General features: G+C 44.2%; 1 protein-coding gene across 2 annotated transcripts in view; it reads right to left on the bottom strand.

Annotated features, from left to right (window-relative positions):
• Nucleotides 1-593: 593 nt before the first annotated feature.
• The window catches only part of LOC138534910 (flavin-containing monooxygenase 3-like), a 349,886-nt gene continuing 335,037 nt past the window's right edge, over nt 594-15,442 (bottom strand). For both annotated transcript variants that reach the window (XM_069641257.1, XM_069641256.1), the window contains exon 9: nt 594-1,783. In XM_069641257.1, coding sequence (XP_069497358.1) covers nt 1,441-1,783 — 343 coding nt within the window. In that variant the 3' untranslated portion in view covers nt 594-1,440. The remainder of the gene's footprint in view (nt 1,784-15,442) is intronic.

Raw genomic sequence — 15,442 nt, 5'->3', positions numbered from 1 at the left:
AGCAGTGCAAATGTCTATTTGTCAAAGTGAATCAGGTCCTAATGCTTCAATCCCTGACTAGGCAAAGAGTAACAACAAAAGTGCTAATCACTGTTGATTGTGAGCTTAGAAATGTGTAACACTGTATTGTATTGTATTGTATTTTGTTATTTATGTAGCGCTCTTTCCCCACTTGTGTGGCCACCATGCACTTTTTCCTTGGTTGAACGCTCTTGGTGACCGTAGTCGGTGTGCTTAGAGATTCTCGGGGATTAGCTTAGATGCGTGTGTGCATGTTTGACATTCGAAGACTTGGGTGGCTGGCAAGGCTCAACTAAGCAGCCCAGTGGCAGTCAGACACGTGGGTTTGTGCCCTTGAGGTTAGAGATAGATTGCTGTTGTTGAGAGGGTCTATGTGCGGCCAGCTATACCGGGTGGTGGTCACTGTATGCTACTGGCAGAGATGATGTGGTACGTCAGGTGTTTCAGTGTGGACGGCTATGTGTGAAACTAGGCACATGCTTAACTTCCTTTGGAAACTTGAAAGACCAAATTAGTGGCACATAGGTGGCATAAGAGGTGGTGTAATGTTTTGAAAGAAGTATGCACGCTGCTGATTGGGATGCATTTTATTGGACTCAAAAAATTGCATTCAAAGATGGCTTCCAAGCACAAATATAATTTCCAAGACACAGAAGAACGTTCCTAGGATTTGACCAGTTTGTAACTGTGGGGGCAACTGTTAGTAAATCCAATGCAGCTTCATGAGAGCAGAGAGTTATCTTTTTGATAGAAGCGAGTCAGATGGTAATTCCTATCAAATGTGTGGTATTTGTGACGTACAGTGCCCGGCAGCACCTTGGTGTCGGCAAAAAATAGGGGTTACATCAAGTACCATACTGGACGTTGGTGGAGTAAAATACCAAATTATTCTGGAAAATAAGAATGTCTCATGTACAAAGATACAATAACATCATTCTCAAAATTCCCAAAAAGGGATTTGAAACCCCCTGTCACAATCTAGTGCCTTGTTATTAGAGCTTAGTGAGTTTGAGTATGCATTAATTGGTAATTATGCATTACCAATTAAAATATCAAGTTGTTGTGCTGCTGTTTAAAAAAGGATCAGTGATAAAGAATCCAAATCCCAGGTCTTTGCTTAATCCATGCCCACTATCGCATGCTAAATGGTAAACAGAAAGGAGAAAGGATATCTACTTCTAGGCCAAACTATTAGGATTTTATGGCCTCCATTACTTTTAAATGTGTGGGCACTTTATGTAGCGGTATCCTGTCCAGACCAATGCCGCGTTTGGTGACTGTCAAAAAGAAAGTCTAACATGTACTAGCTGGCAATAGGAAGATTATACAGTCACAACTTGGGGGTTGCCAACGGGGTACCCTGAGGGCTTGATTTGTAGAACAAATGCTAGTTTGTCCGCTCTACATTACACCGCTTCACTACCATGCACACATCAAGAACACAGCAACTGCAAGAAGTGGCAAAACCAGAAATTTGAGCACATTGAAAATAGTGCTGTTGTTAGAGCCTGGTACACGCCGTGTTGTCATGGCTCGGTCTGTCCGGTCCCACTGGGTCAAGATAGCTTTCCTCGCACCATCCCACTTGCCCGGTCCAGTCAAGCGGAACTGGTATGGGCTGCATGGCCCAAAGAAAACTTCCCAAGCAAGCCTTGGGTCCGTCAGAAATAGCTTGAGCAGGTTGATCTTAGCCCCGTAGAAGGAGGACACGTCATCCATGTAGCGAACGTAGTCGGTTTGTAAAGTGTCACTCAAGCCAAACCTAGGAAGGAACAGACAATATTAAGATTCAATTGGAAACATACTTCACAAATAAAGGTTCAGCCTCTTTACATTTGATAGGCTCCTTCAAACACTATTACCCCATACTATGAATTTGGCACTCATCTCCTTGACTAGGTGCTCAATGGAATAGCAAGCATTGGCCAGAGAAAACCTACTTGAGATTTGGTAATGTGGTCATATGATTAGTGCATAACAACTTGAGTGGTAAAATTATTTTTTTCCAAACAATAGGACTCTGAATACTATTGATAGCCCTCACCTCAAATTAATAGGTTGACAGTATTTTCCATATAAGTCCATGGCAGAGTATCTAGTGGATTACCATTTATTAGTTCCCGAGCAGAGATTTGACCAATTAGCCCCCTCAGTTGCTGGGCCAAATACAGCAATGAAGCTGGAGCTGTGATGCCACCTCTGAGCAGGCACAAGGTTCGGGCATCTTGTCACTCCTGGCTGTGGTCACACCCCGCTAAAATGCACCCATCCCTCATTTATTTTGAAATTTGTTTATTGGCATTTAGTTAGGGTTACAAAAACAACACCACCAGCGGGTGCATCCGTCAGTATCAAATGAGCAGATTTTCTTCATAGTCGTACAGCAACATATTAAACAGTAACTACAAACAACAAATTAACATTAACTGTCTCCTGAGTCGTCTTTGACAGTGTTCTACTGGTCACCGACAGGGTGGATGTTTGGGTTGTGGGGGGGGGGGCAAAACCAATTCAGGAGCCATTTTGGGCCGTGATGGTCTAGTTCCAGGTAACTTAGTTGGCTGCGTGGACCAGAGATTCGTCCCAGCGAGTTGTTCAAGGGGGTTTGTCGTCTGGAGAGTGGAACAGTTTTGCCATGTGTCTTTCCATGCAGCTAGTGCCATACTCGAGTCTTCAGAAGATCTGGCTACACTATCCTCCCATGCCCTTGTCTCGGCGTTCGCCCATTTCTCAAGTTCTTTACGCCATACCGTGAAGATCGGACCTGTGGGCTTTTTCCATGACATGGCCATAGTTCTTTTGCCAATATGCACACTAAGTCCATCAGTTTAACTGAGTGCTTGAATTTAGCTAGTCTGGGGTAGGTACCCAAAAGGCATTCAAGCGGAGTCCATTCATACATGGTCAAACCCGCCTCTTCGCACATTTGCTTTATTTTTGACCAGAGGGTCTGAGTCTTGGTGCAGTTCCATGCACCCATCCCTCATACCCACAGTCCTACAGCTCCTACACTCACCCGTGTCTGCTTCACTTCCCTGACTGTCACACCAGCCATGGAATGCGAGAAAGGGCTCCTCTCGCGTTTCCTGGGTGACTAATGTACCTTTGGGCTGTGCTTCGCATTGTTTAAAGGGCACCGAACTGTGTATGCTCTTTCTTCAATGGAAACCATTTTTGTGCACCCTCAAACGTTATTAACACCTCATGCATTTTGCTTGGATACTATGAGCTTCTGGAAACCATTTGACATGTGCTACCACTACTGCATAGAGGGAAGTCTAACCATTAATGGTGACATGTGGCACACATACAACAGCACTAGGTGGCATAGGACACCCCCAGTCCAGCTTGTAACGGTAATTAATTATCTTTTAATCATTTTTCAATGATTAAAATTCAGAGGAGCAAACCCAGCTTGAATTTCAAATACGTGTTGCAGGGATGCAGGGAAGGTGGAGACTCTAAGTGAGTAGTTCTGGTATGTTGTTGGAGGTTTTGTTCCTCTGACCAAACTCAAGCTATCTGTGAGCAGACTCAAAAACGTTGTTGTATCAATTGATCACAAAGTTTTCAAACGTATTATTAGTCCCTGAAGAAGCACACACCAGGGCAGTATATTGAGAGTCTGCTTTACTGTGAAACACGTGTTGGCCGCACTAGCACTGTGAATTGTTAAATAAGTAATTGGCTGCACTAGTTTTTTTTTAAATTGCTATGTAGTGATGTACTGAAGGCTTCAGCCTACCAGGATTATTATCCAACAACGCACTTTTACTGTGGGGGACTTTTTAGATTTTTAGTTTTGTGACCCAGAGATTCATGTTATTCCTTGGGATGGGAAACATGTTCTATTTCTATTTTTATGTTCTTTACAATATACCCTATGAAAGTACCTGATTGCTATTATCTCAAAATCAGATCGATAGCAGATAACGTTTCATAAAACACACATAGATTTGGATTGATCTTATTCACTAGAGTGGCTCATATCTTTCAGTTTGGGTGCTAATAACAATAATGGCTGCTCTGGGGGTGGACGGTCTAAGAGTTGCCACTATGTTAAATAGAAGGAGCAGAAAGTATTCCTAGGTGGTGTAGGTGTATGAATGTTAGGGATTCAGTTACAGACACTATGGGGCTGCAGACCACTTGGATAGAAAAAACGAGCACGCTTGTTAAGGCAGAAAACACTTAATGAAAGCGAGGCTGACTTGCAGATCTGACATTCACCCAGGATCCATTCACGTAAGCCCCTAAAATCTAGAATTTTTAATCTGTTCCTGTTGAAGTACTTCCCGGTTAACTTGGCAATTTAAGCCTCTTCCTTTGGGTCTCCAATTGCTGGGGTGTCCAGAGAAAAGGACAGAGAGAGCTAAGGATAGGAGTCGATATCTTTCTCTGTATCATTCTGTGCTCCCTGTTAACAACTCTTTGCCACTGAGTGCCACCAATATGACACAAACAAAGCACACTACAAACGAGATACCAATCAAACTCCATCACAGAGTTCCATTGAGACGACTGTTTACATACACCTGTATACTCTTCAACTGCTACACCGCACCTGCACACAATTACAAAACCAATGAGTACCTCACCCCACAAACCCGTGGTTTGCTCTTTCTGATAGAAGCGTGGCCAAGCCCCCACCACGCACCTATCATCCTCCAAATTCTCCCCCCACACAAAACCTCATGCACCAAAGGGACTGTCTACACAAGGCAGGTGGTGACATTGCCATCATTTACAAAGGCCCACTAGCATTGGAAGCCCCACACACCCAGCACACACACTGTTTGAAACCCTCTCTTTCTGTTGCTCCCTTCCATCACACCCACACCCCACATTCATCCACCTTATTTACCATTCCAAACAAAGTTCTAACTTCCACACTGAATGGTCTGACTTTGCCACTAACAACCACTTGTCGGGGGGAGGGGTGGCGGTGGCCAACTGCCCACAAGATTGGCACTTAGCCTCTGGGATCCTTGGACCATATCATCTCCATCCCCTTCATTTCCACGTTAGAGGCATGTAAATCGGTTGCCCGCGGATTCGTAACAGTCCTGAACTGCGGGGGACCTATCGAGCATTGCAGCCAGTGTTGAAAAGAGGGCTGTGCGGCCCTCCCACAGTGGTGTGCAGTGACAACGATATGGCCAAAATGGTGGGCGGGACGCAGTGAACCACCTCAGATGGCAGAGGACAAGGCGCTGCTAAACTCTTCCGGGGTGCGGCAAAGAATGAGTGAAGAGGGCGGACGGTACGTCGTGAGATGCAATGTGAGGCCAGGGTGCATCATGCTCAAGGGGACAGAAGGTGCCACGTTGGCGCTGCATTGAGCGGGTATCACATCATCTGCTGGGCTGGCACGGAGCCTCAACACATCCCAGACAGGATTCTACAGAAGACACGGTAGAGACCACTGGCAAAGGAGGCCCGGGTGGAGGCTTGGTCTTTCAGAAACACAGATGGGCACTGTCTAGTGTTTTACTCAGAGAGACTGTGCCTACAGCACGGCCATATTGGTAAGACTACCATGCAGCTAGTACTTCGGATGGAAGCCAAGGATAAAGCAGAGGGGTTAGCACCTCAAACATTCGCTGGAGCCAATTGCTCAAGGAATGAGAAGGCAGAGGGCGAGGAAGGGCACCTTAGACAACACAGCATAATAAGGTTGCTAGGCTGCAATGTACCCAATGGTTAGGAGCAACAGTGTGTATGTGCCAAACACATAGTATGATCAGAAGACTGGTAGGTGGCACAGTGTTCTGACAGCATCATTGCAGAGGGATTGCCTAAGAACCATAACCAGTGGCAGCAGTGCACAAGATTGGGACAGAGGGGGACCCCTGCCCATGTGGACAACCCATCCCGGCAGACATGGTGCATGGTTAAAATCGGACCCACAACCCACCTCAGAGGTGGGCAACAGAAGCATGTGGGATCAAGCGCAGTCGGCAGAGGCTGCAAAGATGGACCTTCTGCTGCAGCAGTTTTGTAAGATCAGTGAGAATTTCATGGGCATCGATGCTGGAGTGAAGAACATGCACGCAGACGTGCTGAATGTAAAATCGGACATGAGCAAGTACAATGACAAGTTGACGGAAGTGGAAGAGAGGGCCTCATCACGAATTGGGCTGTATCCCTTAAATACGGCGGTAACAATATTGCCACCACAATTAAGGGCTGGCCCTATTATGAGTTGAGCAAAAGGTTTGGAGTTTTACCTCCAGCTTTTTGCTGGAGGTAAAAAATCCAGCTTTCTGCCAATGTTCCACCGTTTTTGGCGTTATTACCACCGGCGCTAATAGCGCCATGAAACCCCCTTTGAGTCTAATGAACCCAATGAGGAATGGGAAATAACCGTTAGCCTGCTACTGGTGATCCACCGCTAACAGCGCCGGACCGAGTAGCGGTCACGCTATTTGTGCTGGCAGTATCCCAGTGGTATTACTGCCGGGATACCGCCAGACTCGTGATGAGGCCCCATTGGTTGAGTGCAGGATATATAGTTACAACTGGACAATCTCAAAGCAGCAAAGAACGAACGTGAAGACCGCAACAGGAGAGGTAGTGTACGCTTTTTTGGCTTTCCTAAAATATTCATAGCTTCTGATTTTTCTAGGGAAACAATGGAGTTGAGAAGGAGACTTCTTGCCCAAGACCCCAATTGAGAAAGCATGAGATAAGGCACAGCCTGCTGGATCCTGTGACGATGCTCATTATAAAGGACCAATAAAAGAAAGAATTCATGGATCCAGAAGTGCTATGGGACTACCTGCAACAGCTGCCTGGAGAAGAGAGGAGAACCTGCACGAGATCAGAAGACATAGGAGGCGAACAATTGCGCCAGATAAGCATCAAGCATGTTGGCAGAAACTAATTGCGGACAAAAGTTCCCCAAAGGACGATAAGGGCGGAGACAGGATCAGAGAGAAATCCAAATCTCTGATTAAACCCACATGATCAAGTGAGTGTGGAACTACTAATGGGGGGTGATGACGAGAATGTGTCTGATGTCCTGAGGGATTTGGGAATCTGCCCTGCAGGGGGTGATTGTTATGTGGGAGAGGAAGTTTAGTTAGCTATGATATGCTGCTAAGGGAGAGAGTCGGAGGGGGGTGGTTGGGTGGGGGACTCTACTCTAATGGGTAGGCTGCAATTAAGAAGGCTCCTCTTGGTCTTGCCCCAATTTTTACTGTGGTGGAAAGAAGGGGCGTGCAAGTCGGCCAGAGGGCGGAGCCCTGGCATCGTTGGTCTAAGTTAATAAGTCATGGGGGAGGATGTCATGTTATCGGGCCTTGTTTATGCCTCTATATGTTAGGGATATAAGATGTATTATTTTTTTTACTTGTTTATTGGCTAAACAAAACAGTTCAACCTTAACAATAAAAAATAGACATTACAAAGTGAAATAAACATAAAACCATCATTTGTTTACACACATAAGACAAAGTGTCTAAAAACGAAATTTACCACATCCTTAAGGAACAAGATAAAATGGAAAAAATGCATCAATTAAAACATCATTTTGCACTGACATGTTAACTCATATTTCGCAATATTAAAATACCAATGAATTTAAAAAGCCCACAATTGCAGTACAAATGGATTCATTCACACCACTCAAGCACAGCTTCCAGAAATAATCAAGGTTCAGAGATTTCATTATACCTAGATGTTTCTAAAAAATGTCTCACGAACAGTGCGCAATGAAGCACAATAAAGGAGTGAGAGTACCAATGTTTCCATAGACTCTTCATCACGACAGAAATGGCAAGAGTTACACGAGACACTTTCAGGATTAAACCGCTTCTGTATTTCGCTAGTCCGATAGATGTTGCATCTAAATTTAGAAAACTCTTTTTCAGATTTTCGCGAAAGGGAGCATTTTCCAGTGTGCCCAATGTCTTGTGTTCGTGACGAAGCTGACTCATAGTCTTTTGCCCATGGACATCATTAATCAAAGTACAACAGTCATACTTCAACAAATAACCTTTGATCGTATTCGGAGTACACTTTAGAGCTTCAATTGTTAAACCTATTTCTGCCAAATTTCCCTCACACGTAAGACCTAAGTTTGTCAGTAAGTTCACTTTTTTGCAGTAAAATATGATTCTTGTCCTCATATAAAGAATCTGAACATGTCAAGAGAAGTTTAAAAAGAAAATGCACACCACTTCCATCTAACCTGTGACCGAATTCCACAAATACCTAGGTCAAATAAGATCGCTGACGTTGGAACGGCATTGGATATACCCACTACTCAACGCCATATCTTACTTTCTATTCTCTGAAATGCCGACAAGATCCATACTGGGTAAATCTCTGCCCTATAGGTTAAATTAAAAATAATAGTGGTCACATAGAATTTCAAAAGAGAAATCAATTAATGTTTGCAATATTTTGATTTAATTAATTTCATCTGACTAATTAGGTGTTCTGCTAGATGATTAAAGCATTAAGTCACACTGTCACTGTTAGACACACCTGGAATATAAAACCCAAGATAAGCCAACTCCCTAAGTAACAAACACTTCTAATGTACCAATTTTCTTTCACAACTCGGGTAGTTCGCTGAAAAGGTCATTATGTTGGTTTTCATGGTGTTCATTTTTAAATATTTTATTCTGAGGATCCCTCAAAGGCCTTTATTAATCTTTTTAAGCCCACGGAGGTGGTATCAAACAGAAGGAAATCATTCACGTAGGCTATCCAAATGGGCCTCAAGTGTCCCATTTTCAGATGAGCCAACGTTGAACCCTCAATTTCTTCATCCACGTCGCAGATGTAAAGATTAAATAAACCTGGGGCTAGCAGACAATCCTGTCTCAAACTATTATGTACTGGGATTACTTCCATCAATGGCCCCAGGTTATTCAATCTTGCCTGTACTTGTGAGGCTTCATGAAGTTGAATAATTAATTTCAATAGCCCCAAGGGAATTCCCCAGTTGGTCAATTTCCACCGCAGGCAGGTTCGACTCACTGAGTCGAAGGCAGCAGTTAGATCTATTGAGGCAACGTGAATTGCTTTATAAGCACCTGCCTGCACTTGATCCAGAAGACAACTAAGCAGATGACCATTCAATGATATCCTGTGCTACTTCCTAAAACCTGTCTGCCATTTTTTATACCACCCTACTACTCTGGGCCAAGTTTCGAGATGATTCAATAATGCGGCAGAGAAGATTTTACTGTTTGCATCAATTATTGAAATAGGGCAGTAATTCTTTGGCTCACTACGGGGACCTCTCTTATAAATAGGAATTATGTAAGAGGTGTGCCATGTAGAGGGGAAGCAACCCACCTTCATTATATCACTAAACAGGATTGATAGAGTGACTGCCCAACCACCCAGCTTTCCTTTAAAAAGTTTATTGGAGAGGCTATTCGGGGCAGGTACTTTAGAATCACTAGTACCAACTCTCGTGAGGGCTCCTCTATTACAGGTCCCCGTATTACCTTCAAAGTTATTTAAAGGAACTTCCAAATAGTAGGAGTTACCTTGATCCAGCCGAAGATCCAATTCGCAGCTGAGAAAACAGTGGTCACTTAAAGGGGTAGACACAACACTTAGGTTATAATTCTTTTTAAAGAGATATTTGTCCAAGAAAATTTAATCTGAAGTTGAGTGAGATTTTTCCTCTCGCACATGTGGACTTTCCTGGAATATTGCCTTCCACCGTTCCATTTAATTTCAATAAACCCAGCTTACTCATAGTATTCAACCACCTTGCCCCAATACGACTCTTACTCTTAAGGTGTTGTTTCACTGCTATCACTAAATATTCCTCCTCCCCATCCTGAATAAAAGGGCAACAAGAATGTGTGTCACCTAAAATGATCACATGACTCGGCTTCCTGCAAGTTAAGCAACCTTCAACACAGAGAGTAATCTCCTTTAATATGACCTCGATGAAAAACCACCCAACCTGCCAATAGATGTTAATCAGCAACATACTTCTATCATTCCCCCCAAAAACACCAGCAATCTTCAATCTAAAGAGTGACAGAACCCCGCCCGATGTACGCCCCATTCCTCCTTTTTTACCACTCAGAAAGCAGGTTTGGTGACCATTGAGGCTAAGTGGAGAAGTGAGCCAATGTTCCTACAAATGATGTCATATGGGTGGACAAAGGCATTCAGTTCCATGTTGTTGAATAAGGAACTATGTCCTCTCGAATTCCACGACACCATTGTTTGGGGACTGGGAGAGCCTTTTTGTGTAATTCATACTGGTCTCTCTTTCGGAGAGGGCCCCAGACAACCAGGAACAAACACAATCCAATGATCTACCAAAGCTGACTGGCTCTGCTCGAATTACTGGATATTTGTCCAGCAACCTATTTTGGACACAGACCTTAATTTCACAACCTTTGTTAACCATTTTCACTCTTCTGCTCTGCATGTGCTCCAGCTCGGTAACTAAAAACCCCAAACTATTTAGGTTATGTTTTTCTAGTCTAATGACCTCGGCAACCAGATTAGAACCTACATAAATAATAATCGTGTTTGTACATGGTAATTCGTGCAACTCCACAGAATCAATATCTTTCGAGCAAATAACAGATAAATTAGGTAGCTCCAAAAAGATAGACAAAATAGCAGTCCTATTGAGAGCAATACAATGCTCATTCTTAAAAATACAATAAATTCAGAATTTATTGGAGCTGGCCACTTGTGAAGGAAAACAACCCACAAAGTCCTATAATTGGCCCAACCAGCACACTCAGGCATACCATCAACTTGTATATTTCCGGTACTAATATCTTTGTCATGCACGTCTCTTAATACACGATCCACTTTTGGTTTCCTGTATGAGTCAAAGTAGCGCTATTCAGGCGCTTTGTAGATCGATTGCAACCTCCATCTCTCCAAGATAGAAAACGCTTTCCTGTCCAAAACCCTTGGCTTATCTGGTTTGTTGGGGCTCGCTCTTCTCTGGCAAACAGTATCACCGGAGTGCTCATCTCTTTGCACTCTTATTTGGTCCTTTAGGTCTGAGACTCCCTCCTCACAATACCAGTCCTGCCTTTTTCCAACATGCAGACTTTTATAAGTGCAAGGAAGATCAGCGGGGATTATAGAGCTAACAAATCTGCTCTGATCTACATTTCTCTGAGCTGGGGAGACTCCCTGAGTGGAAGGTACACATTGTCTACACATATTCAATGGTCTGTTCGAAGCATCTAGAATGTGATCAGCATTACTGGCTGACACAAAATGCTGATGATGTCCATCGACCTCGCTGATTTGACATAAAGAAATAGGAAAATTTAGCACAATCCTGTTACCTTGTCCTGAAGATTTGAGCCTACTGGGATTTTTCCTCCCACTTAGCCGAGTATACTTTTTGGACATTGGAGAAGTTTCACACTCCCACTTATTACCCCAAGTCAAGTATCGTTTGAGAGCTTACTGAGGGTTTGTTATAGCCTGTTATTTTACTACGTAGAACAGGCACTACACATAGTTCCTTGCCCTAACTTCTCAAGCGAAATACTCAAGGGGAAACACAAAAGAGTTAGTAGTCACTCTTTGACTACCTGGCTTGTTTATCATTGGGGAAGTCGCTGCCTCCCGCCTGTTACTGAACATTGGTGGACATATAAAATCACACTTAACAGACGTAGAGACGGTAGAAAGCTGAGGCGCGACTCCCACAAAAGCTCTCAAGTATAAATCTGACTGTGCTACGTTACCAGTAACCACCTTCGGGTCCAACTCAGGACGCTGAGCCTCATGACATGATATTTCTCCCCCCTTCTGTAGAACATATCCATAATGATCTCCAGTTGCGGTTTAGATGACAAAAGTGGGGCTTTCTGTAAGGTTGCTTTTGCTGTCAATTTCTTTGCACGCTGTTTCATATTTGTAACTGCATCCCTAATAGACATGCTACACAAGAATGTGCTTGCAGAGGTTTTATTTTAATTGTTTGCCGCCTGTTTTTTAGATTTTTTCATAAGGGGCTTGTCAATGTTTTTTTGTTTTTGCTGCACCTTTCTGCTCTTTCTCTCAGTGGGTAACTTATCGATCACCGACATAATTACGGCGGATATATGTAGGCAGTCAAGGGTAACCAGATAATCATCCCCTGCTGTTGTGGGGTTCAAATCTCGCATGTTTAGGTTCACCAATTCACCTACACCCCCAACTTCAGAAGGTATTCTAAGTGGGGCCTTAGTGAGGATCTCTGACTGTGTGCTAGTTATCCTGTCAAGGATAGTAGGTTTTGCAACAGAATTTTTCCGGTTTTTGTAGCATAAGAATTGCTTGTGAAAGATCGGACATTCCCTGCTGATGCAGCGGTAATTGTGAATGCAATAACGTTCTTAGATCCGCTTCATTAGATGCAGCCTCAAGCCTTCTCTGAATTAGTCCCAAAATGATTGTGTGACTCTGAACTTCTGCCTTTGCGCCCTTCTAGAGGGACACGAAGGAGGACAACACGTAATTAAGCGCTATGAGAGCTTTCTCCGAATTTAGTTGGGGCATTAACTTATGCTCATTGTTCAAAGATTCAGTTGTGTTATTAGCCGGGCGACAGGGATTTTTTTTTTGCATTGTTTAGGGTGTGGAGTGGAGACGTAAGAGGATACCGAAAAGTCTGTCCCAGTATCCCCCCCCCTCGAGCTCCTTAAAAAAAGTTTGTGAATGTGTATTCAGTCTGTCCCCAAAATCTGATAAGTTGCTGCCATTGTCCAATAAACCGTCTGTGGCGGCGTCAATCAGAGAGGACACATCTGCCTCTGCTGGTTGGTCAGTAATGATATCCTGACCCGGAAGTTTAATCGTGCCAAGGTTGATATCCTTGCTGAAACCAGTCTTTTCTATTGGAATATGCATTGTCACACTACTCCCTTCCCTCACTGAAATGGCAAGGGGAAGGTTCCTCACCATCTCAAACATCTCCTCAGCCATCCACTTGTCCGAGTGTCTTGACAGACTCTGCAGTAAATACATCATTTGGGGGAAGGGAAAAAAAAGAAATTCTTAGTGAGAGTGAAAGGTACCAAGACTTGCAGCACCTCACACACAACCAAATCCTTATGATTCCAAAGTTGCTGGATTTACAGTGTCGTTGATATAGGGCTCTGAGTAAGGCTCAAAAGTGTCAGAGACCAACAGTCACCCTGACCGCACTGTATTCCCCGTAGAGTAGTATTACTGTCAAGTTGCACAGTAATATCACAACGCCGGTCTTAAATGAGGCTCAAAGGTAACAGAGGCCCGAAGTCTCCTCACACACGCACTTCTTGTCCGAGCTTTGTTTTGTTTTGTTTTTTTAACCTTGATGCTAAGATAGTCTTTCACAAAGATCACTCTCGCTGCATGCGCAGCGTACCCAGCAGGTCGCTTAAATGCAAACAACCAGCACCGTCGGTGCACAGTACAAAGTGTGTTTTCACTTACTTTTGCTGGACGACCTTGTCACGATATGGTGCAGAGCGGTACTTCGACTGCTGTTCAAAATGCTCTGATGCGTGGTGTGGTATCTCCGGCTAGGGCCGAACACCAGCCAGGAGTTAGAGTCGACCGGCAGACCCTGCACCCCGAACACCAAACTTTTAGCTGCACACTTCGCTCGAGCGGACAGATTTTAAAGGATCCACCTGCACACAGTTAAAGGGCCAGCTGATTCAAACTGCTCATGGCAAGAAAAGAAAATACTCAGTGCTCCGGCTCACAAGTGCAGATCAAAGACTTAGCTGCACACTATAAAATGTACATGTTGGATGGTTAAGAGGCTGGCCGAGTTGCGAGCGGCACCCAAAATGGATCGGATGGTTGAGGGTTTCTTGGTTCTGCTATTTGGTTTGTGGTTTCCCAGGCACAATGAGTATGGGTGATGTACATAAACGGTCTAGGGGTTGGGGCAATGGAGAGCAGATTAGCACTCCCTAAAGTGAGACTTGGGGGAGATGTAGCTAACATGGAGTTACTCTGCCAGACAAATAAGAGCATCAAGAAGATATATGATGGGTAGTGATCTCAAAATAATTTAATTTAATGTGAATGGTCTCAACAGCTATGTAAAGAGGAATACAATATTGAATTACTTATATGCGCAAAAGGCGGACATTGCAGTACTGCAATAAATGCATTTAAAGAGTGCAAAAGCGGATAAGCTGCGCAGGGACTGGGTGGGAATAATTTATTACAGGTGCCGGGAAGGGGGGGGGGGGCAGAAATGGAGTAGCAATACTAATTCAAAAACCTGCCGGTGAGAGTCACTAAGAGCTGGGCAGATAGCGAGGGGAGGTTAATAGCCTCATCAGGGGGAAAAGCTGTCGTTTGGATCAATATACGCCCTTTAAGGGTGTAGAAGTAAGTCTCTGACACAGTAGTGGCATGTTTCTTGATATACACTTTTATTAAATGAGAAAGGAGTGGGAAAAGGCCTCTCTATCCCTAATGCTAAGAAGGGTTTCCCTGCCTCAAAGAACTCTAGTGAAATTGTCAGGAAGTCCAAAAGTAGAAAGTATGTCACTGTCATGTTCCAAACCCTACCTCTGTCCCTAACACTAAAGATCTAAGATAACTGTCCAAGGATAGTCTTTCCTTAAAGTAAAAAGTGTTATTTGTGTTTTCGACCAACATAAAAGTTACCAGTCTCTCTGGTAGAAAAAGTGAAGCAAAAATAATGTTGCATAAACAAAGTTCCAATGCTAGGGCTGTTCTCCTTTCCCCAAGATTCGTACACAATACCAGGGAGGACGCATCCCTTCCCCTGGTCTCTTCTTCAAAATACGAAAGAGGACGATTTCCTTCCCCTGGGTTCCTTTTCACACAATACCAGGGAGGGCGCTTCCCTTCCCTTGGCCTCTTCTTCTCTCACCTTGCTTCACCTTGCTTTCAAGTCTCTGGGGCACGGGTCTCAAACCCATAAGGTTCTTTTGTGATATTGTGGCAGACCTGGTTCACTAGCCTGCCAAGTACTGTGACTATGAAGATGATTGATGATGGTGATCTTCAATGGGTAGGGGTCCGAGACCCGTCTTCCTTGGTTTATTTCTCGGGGGCTCAGGAAGGTTACTTTATTTCCGTGAGTTTCCCTTCTTCCGCAGTTTAGCTGGGTCAGGGTATCCCACTACTCCCTTCTGCCTCTACCAAACGGGCCAGTCACCCCTGTACCTTTTGGGTCTCTCCCGGTAGGCTATGGTCAGTCTTGGCGTCTTTTTACTTCGGTTTTGGGTTTCTGCAGTCTTCTCTACTTCTGCAGTGTGCTGCGGCATCTCTGCAGCATGAGGTCTATCGCAGTGAGCACGTCTCCTCTCGACGACGCAGTACCCCAGCTTTGTCCACCTGATACTGGTCCCTCTAACCGAACAGTCCTTCCACCTTGGACCACTTGGAAACACATCTGCAGCCTCACTAAGCCCCTGCTCCACAGACTCTTCTCCTGCAGCAA

This window comes from Ambystoma mexicanum, chromosome 1q (genome assembly GCF_040938575.1).
Source record: "Ambystoma mexicanum isolate Mex_15411 chromosome 1q, UKY_AmexF1_1, whole genome shotgun sequence".
Taxonomy (NCBI): Eukaryota; Metazoa; Chordata; class Amphibia; order Caudata; family Ambystomatidae; genus Ambystoma; species Ambystoma mexicanum.
The sequence above is the reverse complement of the archived record's forward strand: the minus strand, read 5'-3'. Positions and strand labels throughout refer to the sequence as shown.